The following is a 26,493-nucleotide window of genomic DNA, read 5'->3' on the forward strand; positions in this document are numbered from 1 at the left end:
GTCAACTTTTCATCTATATGTATTTGATAGGACAGAGATGAATTGAGAAGAGAGAGAGGGGCAGAGAGAGGGAGACAAAGATAAGACACCTGCAGGTGGGGAGCGGGGGCTCAAACAGGACTCCTTGTGCTTGGTAATTGAGTGTGCCACTGCCTGGCTCCCTATGAAGAATGTTTTTTTGAGTGTTTCTTCCTTTCCTCTAAGTTTTACATAGAAAGACTAACTCCCAGAGTGGAAACATTTGAGTATTACTTGATCTTCACACAGATTTTGTGATCTTGCAGGACAGTGTGTGTGTGTGTGTGTGTGTGTGTGTGTGTGTGTGTGTGTGTGTGTGTGTGTGTTGGGAGGAGGCAGGGCAGTAGTGCTTAGAGCTACAAATGAAGCAGCTGTCACTTACACCACAGGAGCTGGTTTCAAGGTCTCCTTTAATCATGGAAAGTCCCTTCCCCAGATAGACTCTGGTTTTCCCCTGGCTTCTCCCATAGCTAAAATAAAACTAGCCTAATCCTGCAAACATCCAGCATCAATAAGGTGGGGTTGCCTCCCCAGTATTTATCAGAGGTGTGAAGAGGACATTTCTTCATATGCACAGTTCTGCCTCATCTGGCTGTCACGTCTCTGTTTCGTTCCAGCTGAACAGCTCTGATTACTCTATGCTTGCTCTGCCAAGAGCCTCTCCAGAGTGGCTGTTTTTCTCTGGTTACCCTTTTCCTAAACAGAAGAATGGAATCCTCTTAAGAGTACAAGCAAAAGTCACAAGGGCATTGCACGACATCTGGTCAAGAAATTCCTAAACTCTGAAAAACTCTGGTTATTAGCCTGGCTTTCTTACTAATCCCACAAATGCAGCTGAATGATCTTCTGGTGTCCTCCAACCACCAGGGGATGGACACTGATGTTGTAGAAAGAACAAGGAATAAACACATATAGAATAGATGTTTATAAAGAGCAGGCTTGGTCTGGGTTTTAATCCTTTCGTAGAGAACACAACTGGTGACAGCGTGCACATTTATGGCACAGGACAGACGTGAGAACATGGGCAAGAACACAGCAGCACAATCCATCCTTTCCCACAGGCCCCTCCCCCCTTTCTCTGGACACTGCCAAAGGCGATCATGGAACTGGTGGTATGTATCCCACGGTTATTCATTTCATCTCACTGGCTGGACTTTGTTGCTCAGATTTTCTAGGTGCATCTCTTTTGGATTTGAAATTGTAAGTACATTGTGGTTAGAATGGTTTAAAAATTTGTTTTAGATATTAAGTTCATGCTAGGTGGTCTTCTTATGGTCTTCTTAAGGAAGTCAACACTTTTTTGTTGTTGTTGTTGTTTGTCAAAGAAGTATAATTAAAAAAATATTTATTCCCTTTTGTTGCCCTTGTTATAGTTATTATTGTTGCTGTTATTGATGTCGTTGTTGATATCATTGTTGGATAGGACAGAGAGAAATGGAGAGAGAAGGGGAAGACAGAGAGGGGGAGAGAAATAGATACCTGAAGACCTGCTTCACCGCCTGTGAAGCGACTCCCCTACAGGTGGGGAGCCGGGGGCTCGAACCAGGATCCTTACCCCAGACCTTCGCACCACGTATGCTTAACCTGCTTTGCTACCGCCCAACTCCCAAAGAAGGATAATTTTAAGGACTAAATAATAGCAGAGGACCAATTATAAATTTGGGGACACATTGGAAAACAGTATCACAAAATATTCCATTGAAGGTCCGTAATAGCTCACCCAGTACAGTGCACAACTTACTATTCAACTTACTATTCAAAAGACCCTGGGCTTGGGTATCACGTGGAAATACTATGGATGGTGGACCAGAGCTGCACTGTGGTTCCTGTCTCTCCCTTTCTCTCTTTTCTAGCTTAAAAAAGTAAAGAATTAACAGTTGGGTTAGGGAGTGTGTGCAATGCTATCACATATACACAAAGTCCTGGCTTCATTCCCCAGTGCAAAATATGTCCATATGCGTACATATATACTCAAATATATGCATGCATGCAAACACAAATCTATGGGTATATTTTAGTGAAAGAAGTCTTTTTTTTTGAATCAGGGAAAATTTGCTATTCAATCATTTGAAGCATATTTTTGAACTTTATTCAAATATTTTTCTATAATTGTAGGTACTAATTTATTAATGAGCAACACAGAGAGGACTAGAGCGTCACTTTGGTACAAGGTATGACAACAATCCAAATAAGGATCTCATGCTTTCGCAAATATTTTAGAGAAAGAATAATATTAAAAGTAAACCAAATAGGGTCCAGGCAATAGCACACCTGGTTAAGCACACATAGTGCGAAGCGCAAGGACCATTGTAAGGATCCTGGTTCGAGGCCCTGGCTCCCCACCTGCAGGGTGGTTGCTTCACAGGTGGTGAAGCAGGTCTGCAGGTGTCTATCTTTCTTTTCTCCTCTCTATCTCCCCCTCCTTTCTCAATTACTCTTTGTCCATTCCAATAAAAGGGGAAAAAACTGCTTCCAGGAGCAGTAGATTCATAGTGCAGGCACCAGACCCCAGCAATAACCCTGGCGGCAAAAAAACAAAACCAAAAACAAACAAACAAACAAACAAAAGTAAAGCAAATAAAAACCTGATTCATTTGTCGAATAAATGACGAGGAAAATAGAGATGAGAGGAGATTCAATTTCACAGGTGAAAATATCTGTGTGCTCATTTGTCTATATTCTGACTACATCATATTTCCAGTAACAAAGTTGCTTGGTCAAAGTGAGATTTTCAGGGCACAGCCACCAAACCATGTGAAAATGAAAAGGGAGGATAAACTTTTCAATACCTGACTGGGGAGAGAATAAGAACCAGATGCAACCAATAAACAACCCTAAGTCAGCTGTGCTCTTTGCAACTAGAGTGGGTGGATACATGTGCTTACCCTAAGCTTTACTTATAGAGAACATCAGGGAGAAGGTCTAGAGTTTCTAGTCCGTAGAGTGTGACAGACAAGGGGGGGGGGGGGTTTGATCACAGAAGATTCCTAAAGCAGTCAGAACACTTATTTCTTCTTCCCTAGAAATGATGGGAGCACAGAGTTGAGATGCTTAAATGAGGTCCAGTACTTAAAGGTACGCCATTTTGCTTGCTGCTGTTGTCACTGGTCCTGTTGCAGAGTCAGTCACTTTGCTTCCCCTGCTTCTAAAAAAGCTTTCCTGTTTTTTTTTTTTCTTTTTCTTTTCCACATTGAAACTAGAATGTGGAGTAATTGTCTTGTCTTCCCGAGAAGACAGCGTCTCTGTTCTATGGTACACACACAAAGACAAAGACAAGATGATGATACTGAGGAATGGGCAAACAAACACCCAAGCCTTGATCGAAGGTGTGTGTGTGTGTGTGTGTGTGTGGTGTGTGTGTGTGTGTGTGTAAAAACTCAGTCTGGAATGATTTGAATGGGGGTGGGGTTCAGAAGTCTGGAGAAACATACAGTTTTCTCTCCCAGGTGGAATTTTGAGACCACCTTCTACCAGATGCTGAGGGATTGCATCATTGCATCTTGGCACAAGCACAAAGCTTATGCTTTGTGAGTGCTAAGAAGGACATCCAAATGTTTCTGAGAAATATGAGCTGCTGGTTTCACTGGCCACTGGAGCAGCTGGAGGGCCAAGTGCAGCATTCTTCTGCCATCGCTAGCGAATCTCAGCTGGGCAGGAAAGGATCCCAAAAATAGTGACTGGATTTTGATTCAGCTTTTGTTGGAGTCAAAGTTTCATAAAGAAGCACAGGGGTGCTTCTAGACTCTTCACAACTTGCCCCTATGCACAGCCATTCCCTTCTGCCTGGTATCTTGCAGATTTGATGCTCCTCTCTGCCATAATGTACAGAAACTGCCTGGACAGAGGGAGAACAGAGCACTTGGTAGTGCTTATTCTGATGAAGTAATTGTATTTTTTTCATAAAACAGCACCAAGGTTGAGCATTCCCTCTTCCTGTCTTAATTTTGGAGGCTCAGAAGACAGGGATCTGATCTCTCCGAGCTACATCCAGGTCATCATCCAAGGTTAACAAAACCTGAAAAGAGAGGGGCACAGAAATGAAAGGACTGTGCAATCACCTGAAGTCCCAGTCCTCTCTCTAATACTTGCTCCACCTGAAAACTCAAAATACCCTTAGGCATCTTCATGTCTTCTGCGGTGTTTTGCAATGATGTGTTCTTGACTAGAGCTAATTATAATGATATCGTTTGCTTATAATTTGCTTAATTTAAATACCTATCACGGGTCAATGTAAAGATTTAAAAAATATTTTTATTTATTTATTTATTTATTTTGTTAATTTTTTAAAACAACAACAATAATACATAGTATATTAAAAATTACATTAATAGTGGCAGAGAGGGAGAGAGACAGCGACAGAGACACCATAGCCCCAAAGCTTCCTTTAGGCTTGAACCTATCGCGTGCATGTGAATGGCAAGGCAGCACAATATCCAAGCGAGCTATTTCACTGGTCCTATTACCTTTTTTAAAATTGATCTTCGTTAGTGATTTTACAATGGTTTACAACACCATAAGATCACAGGGCTATAGTTCCACATTGCAACCACCAGCACAGTTCTGTGCCCTCCCCCCAGCCCTAACTCCAGTCCCCTCCCCCACTGATAACCACCACAGTTTGATTATTTTTGCCCTTTCACATACTCATGTGCAAGACCATCCTGTAGTTTTCTATCGTAAAAAGGTAGGTCATGGGAGTCGGGCGGTAGCGCAGAGGGTTAAGCACACATGGCGCAAAGTGCAAGGACCAGCATAAGGATCCCAGTTCGAGCCCCCAGCTCCCCACCTGCAGGGGAGTCGCTTCACAGGCGGTGAAGAAGGTCTGCAGGTATCTTTCTCTTCTCCTCTCTGTCTTCCCCTTCTCTCTTCATTTCTCTCTGTCCTATCCAACAACGATGACATCAATAACAACAACAATAATAACTACAACAATATAACAACAAGGGCAACAAAAGGGAATAAATAAATTTAAAAAATAGTTATAAAAAAAGCTCAGGTCATTTGGTAACAGGTATCAACTATTGCAATGAGAGATCTTGAACACGAAAGAAATGAAAAATAAAATTCCTTGAGATTACCTTCCCCCACCCCTAACTTTTTTTTTTTTTTTTTTTAAATACAGAGTCCGGAGGTGGAGGTAGCACTATCATCATGCAAAAAAAATTTCACGACTAGGACTCTAGGGTTTCAGGTTCAATCTCAAGGGTCTGTTATTCTAGGTACTGATGAACAGATACTGGAATAAGAAAGAAAGAAAAAAAATCCCTTTCCTAGCGGAACGTACACTTAGGACTTGTCACCTGGTATGAAGCAAGTACATGACTGAAATAAAATATGTTAGCTAACATTCTGTGTTAAGTATAGTGTATCATCCAGTAATACTGAGTAAAGATAAAAACTGAAGTATGGAGGAAACACAGGCAGTATGGAAGGACAGGGGTAGAGCATCTTGTCAGTCACTTGGGTCAATACTGAAGCTCTGGCTTCATAGAATACTTATATGTAGGAAATGTATCCCCACCCTCCACTGTTAGTTCCCTCTATCACCATACAGTCTCTCTGTATGGAATCCTTAGCTCTGTGTTGTCTCTGTCTCTCTAGTAATAAAAATCATATGGACTGCTTATAGACTGGTTAAACTTCTCAAACTGGCCACTAGGGGGTAGCCCTTCCCTGTAATTGAAGTTGCTATGCCTGCTTAATGCAGGCAGTGTTGAGAACCCAGGAGGTCTAGCTGTCAGGACTTTTTATTTGAAACAATCAAAATTAGGTTGAAGAAATACTGGGAATTATCACCCACAGTTGTTACAGTACACATGGCTTCTGAGAAGGTGTCTGTGGACTAGAAATGGAGGGATGATAAGGGAGATTTGAAACAGGCAAGATAAAAGGCAACAGAGGCTATTCTGAAGCACTGCAGGAATTTATGAAAATAGTGAGATGTGTGTGGAGGTGTGGAGGGGTGGGGGGAAATGTAAGTATGGCAGAAGAAGGAATAACAATGGTAAGGTTATGTTGGTAAGTGCCAAAAGTGATCTTGGCAGAATACTAGGTATGTGCATTCTTTTTTTTTTTAAATTATTTTTGGTGCCCTTGTTTTTTGTTTTTTGCTTTCCCCTTTTGTTGCTCTTGTTGTTGTAGCCTTGTTGTGGTTATTGTTGTTGTTGATGTCATTCGTTGTTGGATAGGACAGAGAGAAATTGAGAGAGGAGGGGAAGACAGAGAGGGGGAGAGAAAGACACCTGCAGACCTGCTTCACTGCTTGTGAAGTGACTCCCCTGTAGGTGGGGAGCTGGGGGCTCAAACCGGGGTCCTTATGCTGGTCCTTTCGCTTTGCACCACGTGCGCTTAACCCCCTGTACTACCACCGGACACTCGGTACCTTTTTTTTTTTTTTTATTGTTGTAGTTATTATTGTTGTCGTTGTTTGATAGGACCAAGAGAAATTGAGAGAGGAGGGGAAGACAGAGAGGGGGAGAGAAAGATAGACACCTGCAGACCTGCTTCACCACCTGTGAAGCGACTCCCCTGCAGGTGGGAAGCCGGGGGCTGGAACCAGCATCCTTCCACCAGTCCTTACACTTTGCGCCATGTGCGCTTAACCCACTCTGCTACCCAACTCCCAGGCACGTGCATTCTAATGACAATTAGTCCAAATATTAAACAGCTTAAGGAGAATTATTCTGTCATTTTGTATTTACAAATATTGGTTTGTAAAAGTCAGATAACGATTGGGTTGAATGATAGTGCTGAAAAAAAAAAAGAAATAAAAACAATAAACTTATGGCATTCCAGAGAATTGAATCAAACTGAAAAAGATAATTTTGAAACTAAATTACAGTGTGGAATTGTCAGAGAGACTCCATAGAGGGCAAAAGAGGGTGTACAGGAGATGAGAAGAGGAAGTACAGCAAATACAGGGCATGAAGAAAATAGAAATGAACAAAAATGTGCTGTAAACTTACCAAGAATGAGAAGAACATGGCAGTAGCAGAAAAAAAGTGCCAAATGTCATGGTCATCAAAGAAATCAAGCAGAACACACTCCTGGTTCTTCTCTCGGGATTCTGCTGGGGTTCCCTGGGGAAGGTGAGGCAGGCAATGAGTGAGCATCCTTACAAACCCAACTGCTTACAAGGTTGAGTAGCCAGAAAGCTGTAAGAATGCAACTGTAGTCACACTTAATGACAGGATACATCCTGAGCAATACACTTAGGCCATTGTGTAACTGTGCGAATGTCAGAGTGTATTTATACACAAGCCTAGCTGGTATATCCCACTACACCCACTACACACCTAATTCATGTGGTACAGCCTATTGGGATCACTGTCACATATGTCATCCCTTGTTGACCAGAATTTCATTAAGAGATACATGATTGTAGTCATCTGTCTCAATAGCTCCTAAGAAAATATAGATCCACACACAGAATTTGTATATAAATGTTCCCAGCAGTACCATTCATGAATCAAAAGGTGGCGACAACTCAAATTCCCATCCATTGACCAATGAGCAGATAAAATATGGTGTATCATGCAATGGGATTTTATTCGGGCATAGAAAGGCAGGAAGTACAGATGTTACACACACACAACATAGACGAACCTAGTTAATAAGTCAAAGAAGCCTAACTCAGAGGTCACATATTTTATTATTAAAAAAAAAAATGCTGGACGCAGCCATGATTTCTAGAGACATCCAGAAACAATCCAAAAAATTGTTTTTTCCCTCCTTTGATTTCTCTTTTATGTCTTGACATGAATCTGAAACGTTTAATCCTGAAAACTGTATGAGTTACGGGTGGGGCAGATAGTGCAATGATTATGTTAATTATTCTCATGCCTAAGGCTTCTACCGTGGTTCTTCTGTTTACCTTTCCACATTTTATTGAGTTTAAACTGTTTAAACAACCTTAAAATCATACTAGAAAGGACTTCCAATTATAATGGAGTTATCAATTATAGTAAACTTCTAATCTGCTACAAGTTTTCTTTGACAAGTAAGTGAATTTCAGCTGTCAAGTCTTCACATGAAAAAGCATCTACTCAAATGAAAATTTCTGGAAATGCATTTGGACCCCTGTTCTCTGACATCGCCCACAAGATGGAATGACTACAATGAACCCCCGGAAACCAATGATGTGACCTGGCACGACCTGAAGAAACAGATTCACAGACTCCAAAGCTCACTCTCTACAGAAAAGCAGAATTCTGGTGGCTGACATTCCCCATCGAGACAGACATGCAGCGTTTCATCCCTTGGCATTTTCTTCTGTGGTCAGCTACTTTGGACTGACACCTCCATCGGACTTACTGGTACACGCTGCTGTGTTTCTCAAAGACTAACTTCAGCCAATTGCTTTGAGACTTTATAGACCATGTCCCCTCACCTGCAGGCTCTGTCCCCAGAGGTAGAAACTCCCCCTCCTTATTAGGTTATGCCCACAGAGGTATGAAGCGCCCCAAGAGGCAAGAGATGCCCACAGAGGCAGGAAACGCCCTTTGAGGCAAGAAATGCCCCCAGAGGCATGAAGCTCTCCCAGAGGCAAGAAATGTCCTTTCGCCTGCTAGGCCTTTCCCTTTGAGGCAAGAAACGTTCCCCTTGGCATCACACTGGTTATTGCTGCTCACCTATTTTGTTTTCCATGTCTTATGCCAGTTTTTTTGAAAATGCCTGTACCATATAGGTTTTTGTTCACCCCACAATCCTGATACTATGGCCATTAGTTAAAAAGAAAGGGGGAATTGTTGGTATGCTTTTAAAAACCCCTTCTGTTTCATTTGGTTTAAATCCCCCCTGCTTAACACTATTCTATTTACATAACCACTTCATTCTATTTACATAACCGCTGTTAACAAGCACCACCCTCCCTCCAGGGCATTGGTTCAATCCCCACTGGTTCATGATATGTTTTTGCTCTGCCCCCTCTCCTTGTCACACTCTGATTTTCACCAGTCACTTTTCTCTCCACCCTCTCTATGTCACATCCTGTTCATGCCCTACTTGGGAAGTATATATAAAGACAACATTGTTCGTTTTAGTAGAGTTTAGCTTAGCTCGTCTTAGATTGTGCTGTGTCCTGCATGAATAAAGAGATACTGCCTATAGCTCAACCATGAGTCCCTGGTCGTCTGTTACCCACCCGTGAAGCCAGCCCAGCGAAAACAACATAGCCCGGCGAAAACAACAGCCCTGCTCAGTAGCTCACGTATATCCCCAATTTCTTTTTCTTTAAAATACTTTTTATTAATTTATTATTGGATAGAGACAGAGATAAACTGAGAGGGGAGGGGGAGAGGGAGAGAGACAGAGAGACATCTGCAGCCCTGCTTCACCACTCATGAAGCCTTTCCCTGCAGATGGGGACCAGGGGCTTGAACCTGGGTCCTTGTGCACTGCAATGTGTGCGCTTAACCAGGTGTGCCACTACCTGGTCCCTATACCCCCAATTTCATAAGTCTCTGCTTTGTCATCAGTGAAATAGTTGGTGATCATTCATATTTATACTCACTATTCATATGGTGATTATGAAAAAGGTAGGGGAGTTATGCTAATCATGTTTTTTTTTTTTTGGTTCACAGTAAACATCCATTGGCAAAAGGACCATCAAACCCCACATAATGATGGTAGGTAGATGTGCAGAGTCTGGAGAGCTTACAATTTATGAAGTGTTGGGTGGGGGTAGATAGTATAATGGTTATGCAAGGAGACACTCATGCCTGAGGCTCTGAAGTCCCAGGTTCAATCCCCTGCACCATCATAAACCAGAGCTGATCAGTGCCTTGGTAAAAAAAAAAAAATGCAGTGCTATCCTGATAATGAGTGAGCATGCTACTTATTGAGCACATATGTGTACATTAAGAAAAAAAGCCTTTTGCAGAAAGCTGTCAGTGTTAGAGAAAATACAAAAGATAAAGAGCATAAAAGCACATCAAGAGAGGGAGGAGGGAGTTGGCCGGTAGCTCAGCAGGTTAAGCGCAGGTGGCGCAAAGTGCAAGGACCAGCGTAAAGATCCTGGTTCAACCCCCCCCCCCCACCTGCAGGGGAGTTGCTTCACAGGTGTTGAAGCAGGTCCACAGGTGTCTATCTTCCTCTCCCCCTCTGTCTTCCCTTCCTCTCTCCATTTCTTTCTGTCCTATCCAACAATGACAACATCAACAATAATTACAACAATAAAAACAACAAGGGTAACAAGAAGGGAATAAATAAATAAATATTAAAAAAAAAAAAGAGAGAGAGAGAGAGAGAGGGAGGGAGGTGAGAAAACCAAGATGGAGAAAGGCTATCCTCTTGGAAAGTTTCCTCTTACCTCCCAACTGCTGAGACTTTGGAAGAAAAAATACAGGGCAGCGGCCCACATCACAGCGGTGGCGATGATGCAGAAAAGCGGGATCGGGAGGACCTTCTCAGAGCTTCGGAGCTGGGGGGTGGAAAGCAGATGCTGCCGAGCTGCACACACTGCTGGGAGGCACCAGGCTGCCCAGCTCCCAGCCACTGCTCCTACCTTCATGATGATGTAAAAGGCCAGGTAGAGGAGCAGGTTACAGATGAAGATGCCCAGCATGTAGGAAGCAAAGTCCCTGGGTCGATACATCAGTCCAAAGAGGGCACTGCGGACATGGCAAGAAAATATTTTGCAGCCAGGGAGGTGTATTTGCAACATTGTTGGCTTTTTCATTCTCCCTCCCCATAAGTCTTAATTTGCTCTGTCTTCTTCAGAACATTCATTTTTGATGATTGTTAGGCTCCCATAGACAATTCTTTTCCCTTTCTGGTTGAAATAAAGAGTTTTTCACTTTTCAGTTTTTCACTGTTAGAGAGTATTGCAACAATCAGCTAATCTCTTCTGACCTGTTCCTTTTTCCTTCCTTTCCCTCCTCTCCCCTCCCTTTCCCTCCCCTCCCCTTCCATTTCCTTTCTTTTTGCATTTAAAATGAATGCGTTAAAATAGGTTTTATGGGAGCACAGCAGGTTAAGCACAGGTGGTGCAACAAGGACTGGTGTAAGGATCCCAGTTCAAGCCCCCCCCTCCACCTGCAGGGGAGTCGCTTCACAAGTGGTGAAGCAGGTCTGCAGGTGTCTATCTTTCTCTTCCCCTCCTCTCTCCATTTCTTTCTGTCCTATCCAACAACAACATCATCAATAATAATAATAACAACTACAACAATAAAACAAGGGCAACAAAAGGGAATAAATAAATAAATATTTTTTAAAAACTCAAAAAAGGGAGTCGGGTGGTAATGTAGCAGATTAAGCGCAGGTGGACAAAGCTCAAGGACCAGCGTAAGGATCCCAGTTCGAGGCCCCGGCTCTCCACCTGCAGCAGAGTCGCTTCACAATGGTGAAGCAGGTCTGCAGGTGTCTATCTTTCTCTCCCCCTCTCTGTCTTCCCCTCCTCTCTCCTTTTCTCTGTGTCCTATCCAACAATGATGACATCAATAATAACTACAACAATAAAACAATAAGGGCAACAAAAGGGAATAAAATAAATAAATTTTAAAAAAACTAAAAAAAAAATTTTAGGATTAGCTCAATTATTGGCTGTGTACACATTGGCGAATCTTTGCTAGCTGTCTATAAAATTTTGTCTCTAATAAACACACAGAGAGGGGGAGCTGGATTTCTGTATTCTCTATTCTGCTTCACTAATTTATGTTTCTAACTTTGGATCAGTGCCTCACTGTTTTATTAGAATTTTATAATATGCTAGGTTCTCTGGTCAGGCTAGTTTGTACTATCCAATATGGTGGCTACATTAGCTATTTAAATGAATGAAAATTAAATAAAATTAAAAATTCAGTTTCCCATTTACTATAGCCACATATCAAGTGCTCAGTGATCACATATAGTTAATAGTTACTGTACTGGACCCCTAGTAACAGCATAGAGCACTGACATCACTCCTGAAAGTTCTGTTGGACAGCACTGGGCTAATCACTATATACTTCTGACCTTCCTTCCTTCTGTTCATCTTCTCTTATAGAGATCTTTGGCACTTTTTCCTATCTAGACAATATATTTCAGGGTGGGAGTAGATAGCATAATGGCTATGCAAAAAGTCTCTCATGCCCGAGGTTCCAAAGTCCCAGGTTCAATCCCCAGTACCAACGTAAGCCAGAGCTGATCTGGTAAAAAAAAATAAATAAATAGATAAACAACAATAAAAAACACAGACAATACATTTCAGAACAGAATAAAAATAACTTGCTTATTCTTTCAGAGATCAATAAACAATCTAATCCATTCACATTTTAAGGAAAGACTAGGTTGCATGTAATAGTTATAAGCTAGCAAAAATAAACACCTAGTGTACTGTTCTGTTTTGAGAGCATGTCACATAACAAGACTAATAAAATTTTAAAAAGAGAGAAAGAAAGAAGCATAATATAGCTAGGGTAGCAAAACTAAGAATAAAAGGAAGAGAAATAGGGAAGAAACATGAAACCTATATACTTTCATGGAAAGTTTTACAAAAGAGTTTAAGAGGATGTTGTATTTTTACAATAGGAAAATCTACAGCTATAGCTCAGACTGTCTGCCTGTCTATCCACACAACTGTAAAAAGTTTGATATTTGTTTAGCTGAGCAATCAACTCAATACATCACTGTTTTAAGAAAGTCCACCATTGGTATACACATTACTGCATTCTTTGCAAGAGGAAAAATACTTTTCTTTCAAGACTCTAGTAAAAATAGTTATGCTCTCGTTCACTTCTGATTTTTTGAAATCTAGACTGGACCTAGTATCTTGAGCACATGTGATGCTGCTCAGCAGCCTCCCAGGCTCAGTTTTCTAGTTTTTTTCTTTTCTTTCTATTTTCTGAGAGGAAAAGAAGAAGCAAGAGGAGGAGGAGGGAGAGAGACAACTCAGCACTACTCTATCAGCCATGGAACAGGGCAGCAGTCTATCGTGCTCCCATGTGGTACCAAAGTTCCTACCCAGGGACTCATGCACAGTAAAGCATACACTCTATTGAGTGGGCTCTTGTAACCTCAGCTTTCTTTCTTTCTTTCTTTCTTTCTTTCTTTCTTTCTTTCTTTCTTTCTTTCTTTCTTTCTTTTTTTTCTTTCTTTCTTTCTTTCTTTTTTTTCTTTCTTTCTTCCTTCCTTCCTCCCCCCCTCTCTTTCCCTCCCTTCCTCTTCCTTCCTTCTATTTTTCTTTCTTTCCTTCTCTCTTTCCCCCCTCCCTTTCTTTCTTTCTTTCTTCTATTTTTTTTTTTAACTAGAGCACTGCTCAGCTCTGGCTTATGTTAGTGTGGGAGATTGATCCTGGGACTTTGGAGCCTCAGGCATGAGAGTCTCTTTGCATAACCATTATGCTATCTACCCCTGCTAACCCCAAGTTTCTTTACAAAAATGACAGCTAAGGAAAACTCTGTCATCATGATTCAGACATTAAAAAAAAAAAGACAGAAAGAAAAACGTGTTTTCCTATGACTACTTACAAGGACCAGTTGACCAGATTCCCCACGATGAGCAATACCATTCTGTCCTGGAAAGGAGGCAAGAAAATATCAAAAGAAAGGCTGCATGCTCTGTTTCTCTGTGAACCTATTGTAGGGGAAACACCAATTATGGGAAAACAATGCAGTAGTGAAAAAATTTTTCTTCTTTTTTTATGTTTCTAAGTGAGCTGCGTCTAGGGTCAGACACTGATTCAGTGTAAAGACTAAGTAGCACGGTCTCTGCAAACAGGTGGTCCTTCATTCTTGTAAAATAAATTATGGTGAGGAAAGCAGAAGTCTCACTCTCTTCCCCATCTAACCTTTCCACTGTGCTGAATAATCAAAGACGATTTCCCTGGATTGTGTTATTTGGTGGGCTCTAAGGAAGCTTTTAGTGCTCAGTTCTAAGGACTTGGTTTCCTACTCTTAGCTTGGTTCCTAGTAGGCTAGAATATTCCAAGGGTTCTAGTTTCTAAATACATGGGCTTAATGTTAAAGTCATTGGTAGAGAAAAGAGAGGAAGGATTCATTTCAAAGGACAATTACTCTGGTGGAAATTATTCACAGTCTGTTCCTGTTCCTTTGCATGCTACTTGCAGTTTTATGTGCTGTCTGATTATATTTTAAATTGCTTAGCCAGTCACTTACTATTTTAGAGGAAATATATATTTTAATATTTCCTTTATTTACTACATACAAGAGATAGTTTTACATATATGAAGCAGAAAGAGAGGAAGGAAGGATGAAACACACACACACACACACACACACACACACACACCAGAACGTCACCATAGTATAAGCAGTGCCAAGGATCAAACCAGAAACCTCAGGCATTCAAGTCCAGTGCTGTATTATTGAAGTATCTGTTAAAGGAAATATCCTCATTTAAAAAATTAATTCAACTGTTAAAATATCCAAAATCTATATTAACAATGCCAAGGCAAGGGTGTAGAATAACAAGTAACAGAAACTTACTCATTGCTTATTAGAGTTGCTTATCAAAGTGCTTATTAGAGTTCAAACAGCACAAAAAAAAAAAAAAACACCAAAGAATGAATGATACAGCCACTTTGGAAAGGAGTTTGACAGTTTCTTAAGAAACTAGATGTAGGGTGATGGTACATGTGGTGGTACACCTGGTTAAATGCACATCGTACTAAGTGCAAGGATTGGGGTTTGAGCCCTCACTTCAAATCTGCAGGGGGAAGCTTCACAATTGGTGAAGCAGGTCTTCAGGTGTCTATCTTTCTCCCTCTCTATCTCCCCTTCCTCTCGCAACTTCACTCTGTCCTAGCCAATAAAGTGAGAAAAAAATTAGCTTCATCCCCACACCTATGGACATCTAATCTTTGATAAGGGGGCCCAAAGGATTAAATGGAAAAAGGAGGCTCTCTTCAATAAATGGTGCTGGGAAACTGGGTTGTAACATGCAGAAGAGTGAAATTGAACCACTTTATCTCACCAGAAACAAAAATCAACTCCAAATGGATCAAAGACCTAGATGTCAGACCAGAAACAATCAAATACTTAGAGGAAAACATTGGTAAAACAGTTTCCCACCTACACCTCAAGGACATCTTTGATGAATCAAACCCAATTGCAAGGAAGACTAAAGCAGAAACAAACCAATGGGACTACATCAAATTGAAAAGCTTCTGCACATCCAAAGAAACTATTAAACAAACAAAGAGACCCCTCAAAGAATGGGAGAAGATCTTCACATGCCAGACATCAGACAAGAAACTAATCACCAAAATATATAAAGAGCTCAGCAAACTTAGCACCAAAAAAGCAAATGACCCCATCCAAAAATGGACAGAGAATATGAACAAAACATTCACTACAGAGGAGATCCAAAAGGCTAACAAACATATGAAAAACTGCTCTAGGTCACTGATTGTCAGAGAAATGCAAATTAAGACAACACTAAGATACCACCTCACTCCTGTAAGAATGGCATACATCAAAAAGGACAGCAGCAACAAATGCTGGAGACGTTGTGGGGACAGAGGAACCCTAAATTGGTACAGCCTCTGTGGAGAGCAGTCTGGAAAACTCTCAGAAGGCTAGACATGGACCTTCCATATAATCCAGTAATTCCTCTCCTGGGGTTATACCCCAAGGACTTCATAACACCCAGCCAAAAAGAGGTGTGTACTCCTATGTTCATAGCAGCACAATTCATAATAGCTAAAACCTGGAAGCAACCCAGGTGCCCAACAACAGATGAGTGGCTGAGAAAGCTGTGGTATATATACACAATGGAATACTATGCAGCTATCAAGAACAATGAACCCACCTTCTCTGACCCATCTTGGACAGAGCTAGAAGGAATTATGTTAAGTGAGCTAAGTCAGAAAGATAAAGATGAGTATGGGATGATCCCACTCATCAACAGAAGTTGAGGAAGAAGATCTGAAAGGGAAACTAAAAGCAGGACCTGACCAAATTGTAAGTTAGGGCACCAAAGTAAAAACCCTGTGGTGAGGGGCAGACATGCAGCTTCCTGGGACAGTGGGGGATGGGAGTGGGTGGGAGGGATGGGTCACAGTCTTTTGGTGGTGGGAATGGTGTTTATGTACACTCCTAGTAAAATGTAGTCATATAAATCACTAGTTAATTAATACGAGGGGGGAAAATTAATTGTATGTCTCGAAGTTTTTCAAAACACAAACTGAATCTTTTCAATATATAGGCTGTGTAATTGATATGCAGACTCTCTCAAAAGCCTAGACCAAGTAGATCAGAAGCAACCAATAGCACAGCTATATACAAGATACTTGGTACTGTACAGCAAACCCTAACAAAAGGACTTTTCAAAGTTAACCCAATTACCATATAATGTGATGATAACATTAACTATCGATTGTCTTTTTGAACCCTAAGACAGCAGGAAACTCACATCTCCACTATAGAGCCTCTACTTCCCCCAGTCCTGGAACCCTTGGATAGGGCCCACTTTTCCGTATGCCTCACCCAATCCATATCAAATAATATTGCATCTGCCGATCACAACCTAAACAACACAACGATTGCCACCTCAACATGCTTCACTTCAGACTGTGTCCAGAGACTTCACGTGTGGAATGACAACCCTTCAGCTTCATTACTCGGGTGAGACCTTTCCTTTCATAGTATACTCTAATCCCATCTCAGGTGGTTCACTTTCTAACAAAGTCCCAAAACCTAGATATACACCAGTTTCTGTGAGAGAGAGCATATGTTCACACGTATCCATAAACTACTGCAAAATATATACCTGAAAGCAGAAGTACACTAGAGTTTGCAGTGAGTACCCCCCTAACACTTCCTCTCCACTATTCCAAGCTTTGGGTCCATGATTGCTCAACAATTTCTTTGGCTTTATATGTTAACTCTCTTTTCAGCCACCAGGTTCCAGATGTCATCGGGATGCTGGCCAGGCTTCCCTAGACTGAAGACCCCACCAAAGTGTCCTGGAGCTCAGCTTCCCCAGAGACCCACCCTACTAGGGAAAGAGAGAGGCAGACTGGGAGTATGGACCGACCAGTCAACGCCCATGTTCAGCGGGGAAGCAATTACAGAAGTCAGACCTTCTATCTTCTGCAACCCACAATGACTCTGGGTCCATGGCCCCAGAGGGATAGAGAATGGGAAAGCTATCAGGGGAGGGGGTGGGATATGGAGATTGGGTGGTGGGAATTGTGTGGAATTGTACCCCTCCTACCCTATGGTTTTGTTAATTAATCCTTTCTTAAATAAAAAATAAATAAATAAATAAAAGAAGTTTGTCAGTTTGAAAAAAAAATTAGCTTCCAGGACCAGTGGATTTTTAGTGCAGGCACCAATCCCCAGCAAGGTAAAAAGAAAGAAAGAAAGGAAGGAAGGAAGGAAGGAAGGAAGAAGGAGATAAAGAAAAGCTAAAAGGGTAGTACAGAAGAAGAAAAAGAAATTAAACATACTTTTATCCTGTAATCCAGCAATTGCATTCCTAGATACTTATCCAAAGAAGCTGCAAAAATAGATCCATGTGAAAAGTCTGTACACAAACTTTTAGAGTAACTTAATTTATAATTGCTAAAACTTATGAGTAACCAAGATGTACTTCATTGATGAATGGATACATAAAATGTGGTAATTGAGTTAATGGTATATTATTCAGTGTTCAAAATATATGCACTTATCAAGCCATGAAAAGACACAGAGGAACCTGTAGTTCATACTGTTATTATTAAAGATTTATTTAGTTATTTTTATGAGATGGGGCACATCAGAGCACCTCATTAGCATATTGGATGTCAGGGATGAACCTGGGACCTCATACATGCAAGTCCTTCACTCTACCCACTGGTGCCCTTTTGGGTCACTATAAGATATACTACTAAATGAAGGGAGCCAGCCTGAAAAAATATGTGCTGTACTATAACATTCTGGAAAAGGCAATAGATATAATAAAAAGATCTCTGGTGGTCCAGAATTAAGGGGGATTAAAGGTGGGGTAAGTTGATGATGGAGTACAGAGGAATTTTAGGGCAGTGAAACTACTTTGTCATCCTACTGTGGTGAATATATGCCATGACAAATTTATCAGAACCTACAGAATGTATAGCACCAAAGATGAACATTAATGTAAACACCAAATTTTGGGGAATTATGTTGTATTCAGGTAGGTTCATCAAATATAATAAATGTAGCACTCTGGTGGGGGATGCTGAACAGGGCACCTGCTTGACTAGTAATAGCAAAGGAGACCACCTGGGACCACAATAAGACAGGACTACAAGTACTTTGGGAACCCACAAAATCACCAGTGAGTGCAAACACATGTGGCTTGTGGACAGAGAGTAGCCTAAGGAGAGATTCCTTGGGGTTCAAGCCCATATCTACTCCTGAGTAGCTGGTAACAGTCTGGCAGTTTACCTGTTGAGGCACCACCTCCAGTCTGTTTTACTAACAAAAAGTCTGCTGAAGGGAGGAGAGGACTCCCCTAAGGCTCATGAAATGCAACTGTGAGTCTCCATTGCTACTGCCCCTTGGAGGCTGGAACAACAGCCGGGAAGCCCTGTGCTGACATTGGAGGGCAGAGAACTGGCCAGGAAACTCAGGAGAAGATCTACACCCCGGTGGGTTAGAGGTGGGGCTGTATAGTGGAAATCTTTCCATATTATTCTCCTGATGAATTGGGGAGACATGGCGAATAACTGCCACAGAACCCACAGAGTATAAATGGGACTTGTTTGGAAACTCACAGGGCCAAGTGCTTCCAGCTTGGCTTTTACTGCTGGAGGAACAGCTGAATTGAGCCTGGGGCTTTGGATCCTTGGGGCATAACCACTGTGTTATCTCTCCCCCACCCTGATTTACCTTTTGGTCAGGAGTGAGTGATTAAGCTAAAAAGCCTACTTATAGTTAAAAGGCCCTCAGGCTCCCATAGACTACAGGGAAGAAAAAGAACAAGATGTCTTAACAGCTACTTCAACTGCGCTGTGCTTCAACTCAGGGATTGAGATAATATTGAAACAACTGTTAATTTCCACAACTGTGAACTCTTTAAGTACTTTACTTAGACACAAGTCAATACAGGCAAGAATGATCAATAATTTGAAAAGGACTGAAAGAGGGACCGCATAACATACTATATAGAATGGTCAAACTAAGAAGAAACATTGGAGAAATAAACCAAGAAAAAAGCCCAGCCAAATGCCCCCTAAAGGTAGAAGCACAGAACAATGAGGTCAACATCCAAATGCTAATTAAGGAATTAGTCACAGGAGTGAGGAAAGGGTTTGCAAGTAAAGTCATCAGAAATGGGGAAAGAATAAATGAGACTCTGGAAGAAAACACTAATTATCTCAAGGTAATTAGAGAGCTGAAAGCTGAAATAGCTGAGCTAAGAGCACAACTAGTTGAAGAAGCTAACAGTATCAGAACAGGGTAACAAAATAGCTGAACTACAGAAAAAAGCAGAGGGGAGAGAGAATAAAATAAATGAGGCAGAAAATAGAATTAGCAAGATCGAGGATGAATTAGAGAAAACTAAGAAAAAAGTAAGAGACCTCAAAAAGAGATTAAGAGATATTAAAAATAACAACAGAGACATATGGGATGACTTCAAAAGAAATAATATACGCATTATTGGCTTACCAGAGGAAGAAAGAGAGGGAGGGGAATAAAGCATTCTTCATGACATAATAACTGAGAACTTCTCTAGTATAGACAACATAAAAGACATAAAGGTTCAAGAAGCCCAGAGGGTCCCAAACAGAATTAACCCAGACTTAAAGACACCAAGACACATCATATTTAGAATGAAAAGGAATAAGGATAAAGAAAGGATCCTGAAGGCTGCAAGAGAAAAATAAAGTCACCTATAGAGGAAAACCCATAAGATTAGGAGCAGATTTCTCCACACAAACACTACAGGCCAGAAGAGAATGGCAAGATATCTATTGAGTGCTCAATGAGAAAAGCTTTCAACTGAGTAAACTGTGTTCTGCTAGACTGTCATTCAGACTAGATGGAGGCATAAAAACCTTCTCAGACAAGTAACAGCTGAAAGAACCAACTACCACCAAGACTGACCTGCAAGAAGTTCTGAAAGGTCTCCTTTAAAGAGTCAGATCACCATTAGCATGCCATTTATCAGAACACTCTAAAAATCCACAATAGTGGCATTAAAATATTTTCAATATATGATATAAATAAATGCCAATGGCCTGAATTCACCTATTAAAAGGTACAGAGTAGGAAGATGGATCAGAAAACACAACCCAACCATATACTGTCTGCAGGAATCCCACCTAAATCAACAAGACAAACACAGACTCAAAGTGAAAGGATGGAAAACTATCATACAATCCAATGGCCCACGAAAAAGGGCAAGAACAGCTATTCTCTTATCTAACATGATAGACTTTAAAATAAATAAAATTTAAAAAGATAGGGATGGACTCTACTTAATGCTCAGAGGATCAGTCAATCAAGAGGACTTAACAAATATTAATATCTATGCACCCAATGAGAAGCCATCTAAATACATTAAACATCTACTGAAAGAACTATAGCAATATAATAACAACAACACAGTAATAGTGGGGGACTTCAACACCACACTCTCTCAACTTGACAGATCATCCAGGCAGAAAATCAATAAAGAAATGAGAGAGCTAAATGAGGAGATAGATAAACTAGAACTATGGGACATTTCCATAGTCATTCATTCCAAGAAACTGGAATACACATTTGACTCCAGTCCACATGGGTCATTCTCAAGGACAGACCAAATGTTAGTCCACAAAGACAGCATCAGAAAATTCTCAAGCATTGAAATCATCCCAAGCATCTTCTCAGACCACAGTGGAATTAAACGAACACTTAACAGTAAACAGGAGATTAGTAATAGTTCCAAAATGTGGAAGCTCAACAGTACACTACTTAGCAACAACTGGGTCAAAGAGGAAATAAAGGAAGAAATAAAAATGTTTCGAGAGTTCTATGAAAATGAAGACACAAGCTATCAAAATCTCAGCTAAGGCAGTACTGAAAGGGAAGTTCATAGCCATACAAACACACATTAGGAAACAAGAAAAAGCACAAATAAACAACCTAATTGCACATCTTAAAGACCTAGAAGAAGAACAAAGGAACCCTAAAGCAACCAGAAGGGGAGAAATAACTAAAGTTAGGGCAGAAATAAATAAAATTGGAAATAAGAAAACTGGGAGTCAGGTGGTAGTGCAGTTAAGCATACATGGTGCAAAGTGCAAGGACCATAGTAAGGATCCTGGTTCGAGTCCCTGGCTCCCCACCTGCAAGGGAGTCACTTCACAGGCGGTGAAGCAGGTCTGCCGGTGTCTATCTTTTTCTCCCCCTCCCTGTCTTCCCCATCTTTCTCCATTTCTCTCTGTCCTATCCAACAATGACTACATCAATAATCACAACAACAATTACTACAACAATAAAAAAAACAAGGGCAACAAAAAGGAAATAAATAAATATATATTTAAAAGAAAAGAAAATAAGAAAACCATACAAAAGATCAATGAAAGTAAATGTTGGTTCTTTGAAAGTGAACAAAATCAACAAATTTTTAGCCAGACTCACAAAACAAAAAAGGGAGAAGACCCAAATAAATCGGATTGTAAATGAAAGAGGAGATATCACAACAGACACCACAGAAATTCAACATATGTCAGGCTTCTATGAACAACTCTATGCCATCAAGCTAGAGAACCTGGAAGAAATGGACAATTTCCTAGATATCTACAAACTTCCAAAATTAAATAAAGAGGAACTAGAAAATATGAACAGGCCAATCACAGACAAAAAATTGAAACAGTTATCAAAAACCTTGATAACACATTGATTGATTTACACATATTACACCAACCTTGCATCCCTGGGATAAACCCCACTTGGTCATGATAAACAGTCTTTTCAATATACTGCTGTATCTGGGTGGCTAGAATTTTGTTCAATATTTTAGACCAGAAATCAATTTCTTTTACAATAGCAACAAAGCCAATAAAATATCTAGGAATAAACCTAACCAAAGAAGTGAAAGACTTGTATGCTGAAAATTATGAGTCACTACACAAATAAATGGAAAAGATATTCCATGTTCATGGGTTGGAATAATTAACATTATTAAAATGAATATACTACCCAGAGCCACATACAAATTTAATGCAATCACCATCAAGATCCCAACCACATTTTTTAGGAGAATAGAACAAATGCTACAGATGTTTATCTGGAACTAGAAAAGACCTAGAATTGCCAAAACAATCTTGAGAAAAAAGAACAGTACTGAAGGCATCACACTCCCAGATCTCAAATTGTATTGTAGGGCCATTGTCATCAAAACTGCTTGGTACTGGAACATGAACAGACACACTGACTGGTGGAATAGAATTGAGAGCCCAGAAGTAAGCCCTCACACCTATGGACATCTAATCTTTAACAAAGGTGCCCAGACTATTAAATGGGGAGAGGGTAGTCTCTTCAACAAATGCTGTTGGAAAAAATGGGTTGAAACATGCAGAAGAGTGAAACTGAACCACTATTTTTCACCAAACACAAAAGTAAATTCCAAGTGGATCAAGGACTAGGATGTTAGACCAGAAACTATCAGATACTTAGAGGAAAATATTGGCAGAACTCTTTTATGCATAAAAATGGTTTAAAGATATCTTCAATGAAACGAATCCAATTACAAAGAAGACTAAGGCAAGTATAAACCTATGGGACTACATCAAATTACAAAGCTTCTCCACAGCAAAAGAAATGACTACCCAAACAAAGAGACCCCTCTCACAGAATGGGAGAAGATCTTTACATGCCATACATCAGACAAGAGGCTAGTAAACAAATATATAAAGAGCTTGCCAAACTCAACCATAGGAAAATAAATGAAAATAAATTTTATCCAAAAATGAAGAGAGGTGAATACCACAAAAGAGACCCAAAAGGCCAAGAAACACATGAAAAAATGATCCAAGTGTCTGATTGTCAGAGAAATGCAAATCAAGACAACAATGAGATACCACTTCACTCCTGTGAGAATGTCATACATCAGAAAAGGTAGCAGCAACAAATGCTGGAGAGGTTGTGGGGGCAAAGGAGCCCTCCTGCACTGCTGGTGGGAATGTAAATTGATCCAACCTCTGTGGAGAGAAGTCTAGAGAACTCTCAGAAGGCTAGAAATGGAGATACCCCATGATCCTGCAATTCCTCTCCTAGGAATATATCCTAAGGAACCCAACATACCCATCCAAAAAGATTTGTGTATACCCATGTTCATAGCAGCACAATCTCTAATAGCCAAAACCTGGAAGCAACCTAGGTGTCTAACAACAGATGAGTGGCTGGCAAGTTGTGGTATATATACATAATGGAATACTACTCAGCTATTAAAAATGGTTATTTCACTATTTTCAGCCCATCTTGGATGGAGCTTGAAGAAATCATGCTAAGTGAAATAAGTTAGAAATGGATGAATATGGGATGATCTCACTCACAGGCACAAATTGAAAAACAAGATCAGAAGAGAAAATGGGATGCATTGGATCGACCTTCTCGTGGTGCATCCCGTGAGTACCCATTTATTGGGGAAACTGACGATCCTTCCTAGCCGACTGAATCCACATGGATCCCAGTCACTTTCAAAGCCAGCAACAAGGAGACATCAGGCTCAACCTGACGCTGTTGACTGGCTACGGAAGAAGGGCAAACGCTAGAAGAAGAAGAAGAAGAAGAAGAAGAAGAAGAAGAAGAAGAAGAAGAAGAAGAAGAAGAAGAAGAAGAAGAAGAAGAGGAAGAAGAAGAGGAGGAAGGAAGAAAAAGAAGAAGAAACACTAAGCAGAACCTGTACGAAGAAGAAGAAGAAGAAGAAGAAGAAGAAGAAGAAGAAGAAGAAGAAGGAAGAAGAAGAAGAAGAAGAAGAAGAAGAAGAAGGAAGAAGAAGAAGAAGAAGAAGAAGAAGAAGAAGAAGAAGAAGAAGAAGAAGAAGAAGAAGAAGAAGAAGAAGAAGAAGGAGAAGAAGAAGAAGAAGAAGAAGAAGTAGAAGAAGAAGGAGAAACACTAAGCAGAACCTGTACTGGAGTTGCTATATTGCACCGAAGGAAAAGACTGAGGTGGGTGGGTGGGTGGATGGGGGGAAAATACAGGTCCTGGAAAAGGATGACAGAGGACCTAGTGGGGGTTGTATTGTTATGTGGAAAACTGAGAAATGTCATGCATGTACAAACTATTGTATTCATTGTTGAATGTAAAACATTAACCCCCCAATAAGAGAAAAAAAAAAGGTGTGTGGGTTGTGCGTGTGTGTGGACTGAACAACACTGGAAATCTCTATGTTTTCTGCTCAATTTTTCCATAAACAGAAAAGTGTTCTAAAAACAGTCTATTAAAAAAAAAGTCATCCTGGGGCTAGGTGGTGGCATACCTAGTAAAGCTCACATGTTACAATGTAGAGGGCCCTTGGCCCTCCACCTACAGGGGAAAAGCTTCATGAGCAGTGAAGCAGTGCTGTCAGTGTCTCCCCTTCCCTCTCTCTTTTTATCTCCCCCTTCCTTCTTAATTTCTCTTGTCTCTACTCAATAAATAAAAAGAGACAAAAAGAAGATATTAAGAAAAAAAGTCTTCGGGGGGAAAAAAAAAGAAAAAAAGTCTGCGGCCAGGTGGTGGTGCACCTGGTCGAGTGCACATATTACAATGGGAAAGGACCCGAGTTCGAGCCCCTGGTCTCCACCAGGGGGATTGCTTTGCAAGTGGTGAAACAGTACTGCAGGTGTCTGTCTCTCTCCCTCTCTATCATTCCCTTCCCTCTGGATTTCTGGTTGTCTCTATCCAATGAATAAATTAAGATAATAAAAAAATGAAAAAAAAACTCAGCCTACATCAACTAATATAAATAAGCAAAATCAGGGGCCAGACAATGGCACACCTGGTTAAGTGATCATATTATCAAGAGCAAGGGTCTAGGTTTGATCCCCTTCTCCCCACCTGCAAGGAGTCTGCTTCACAAGTGGTGAAGCAGGTCTGCAGGTGTCTTTCTCTCCCTCTCTCTATCTCTCTGTCCCCTATCAATTTCTCTCTGTCTTATCTAATAAGAATTAGAAAGGAAAAGAAAAAGGCCATTGGGAGAAGTGGATTTGTAATGCAGGCACTGAGCCCCAGCAATAACCTGGTGGCAATAAAAATAAGATAAAATAAACAAACCAAGGTCGGTGAACTAGCTCAATGGGTGCTGCCTTGTCATGTGTGTAACCCAGGTTCAAACCTAGCCCTTACCACACTGAAGGAAGCTGGTGCATTGGTGCTGTGGTGCTGTGGTACTGTGGTCTTTTCTACTCTCTGCCTCTGTCTAACACACACACACACACACACACACACACACACACACACACACTCTCTCTCTCTCTCTCTCTCTCACACCTGCATAACACTCAAAGCACTCACAGGTCCTACTGGGTTTTTAATTTATTATTATTATTTTTTTTACCAGAGCATTGCTCAACTCTGGCTTATGGTGGTGCAGGGACTGAACCTGGAACTTGATGGAGCCCCAGGTAAGAGAATCTGTTTGCATAACCATTATGCTATCTACACCTGCTCCTGGGTTTTTTATTTTTACCTGAATGAAACCTTCTAGCTCAAATTCTTTCAGTTTTTAGTACTTACATGATTAAAAGGGTTGGAAGAGTTCCATATTACTCTATACAAAAAAAAAAAATCCTTCTGATAAAAAGTATCATGATAGAAGCAGGTATTTACTATACTATGAGTTCTGACCACACTCTGTGGTTCAGAGAAGGTGTGTCTTTTTACAAAGGTCATTAGCTAGCAAGCCAAGACATGGCTAGGCCTGCATACCTCTGCTCATTTGTCGAAATTTATAATGTACTGATAAGGTAGAATTAAGAAAAATTATATTTCGGGTGGGGTATAGCATAATGGTTATGCAAAGAGACTTTCTGCCTGAGGCTCTTAAGTCCCAGGTTCAATCCTCCACACCACCATAAGCCAGAGCTGAGCAGTGCTCTGGTAAAAAAAAAAACCAAAAACCAAAAACAAACAAACAAACAAACAAAAAACAACCAAGAAAGAAAGAAAAAAAAGAAAAGAAAAAAAATTGTATGTCATGAGCACCTAGTTGAGTGCAGGGATCCAGGTTCGAGCCCCCAGTCCCCACCTGCAGGGGGAAGACTTTGCAAGTGGAGAAGTAGTGCTGCAGGTGTCTCTCTGTCTCTCTCCCTCTCTGTCTCCCTTCCCTCTCTGTTTCTAGCTGTCTCTGTCCAAAAAATAAAGATAATGCAAATAAATAAATAATAAACTCTAAAAAAAGAAAAATTGTATTTCAACTATCAAGCAGTAACTGTGATTTATAAAACTATACATTTATTCATTATAAAATAAACTAATGCAGGTAGCTGGGCAGTGTCACACCTGGTTAAGCCTACGTATTACTGAGCACAAGGACCTGGGTTCGATCCCCCACTCCCCATCTTCAGGGGCACACTTCATGTGTGGTGAAACAGGTCGGTAG

The 26,493-nt window shown here is 40.7% G+C and overlaps 1 protein-coding gene across 3 annotated transcripts in view; it reads right to left on the reverse strand.

Annotated features, from left to right (window-relative positions):
• Positions 1-2,084: 2,084 nt before the first annotated feature.
• Positions 2,085-26,493, reverse strand: part of SIDT1 (SID1 transmembrane family member 1) — a 154,742-nt gene continuing 130,333 nt past the window's right edge. For all 3 annotated transcript variants that reach the window (XM_007516322.3, XM_060198351.1, XM_060198350.1), the window contains exons 21-25: positions 13,464-13,510; positions 10,523-10,628; positions 10,328-10,438; positions 6,984-7,097; positions 2,085-4,033 (exon numbers count right to left, since the gene is read on the reverse strand). In XM_007516322.3, the coding sequence (XP_007516384.1) occupies positions 3,971-4,033; positions 6,984-7,097; positions 10,328-10,438; positions 10,523-10,628; positions 13,464-13,510 (441 nt within the window). In that variant the 3' untranslated portion in view covers positions 2,085-3,970. The remainder of the gene's footprint in view (positions 4,034-6,983; positions 7,098-10,327; positions 10,439-10,522; positions 10,629-13,463; positions 13,511-26,493) is intronic.

The sequence above is a fragment of the Erinaceus europaeus genome, chromosome 9 (assembly GCF_950295315.1).
Source record: "Erinaceus europaeus chromosome 9, mEriEur2.1, whole genome shotgun sequence".
NCBI classification, from domain to species: domain Eukaryota; kingdom Metazoa; phylum Chordata; class Mammalia; order Eulipotyphla; family Erinaceidae; genus Erinaceus; species Erinaceus europaeus.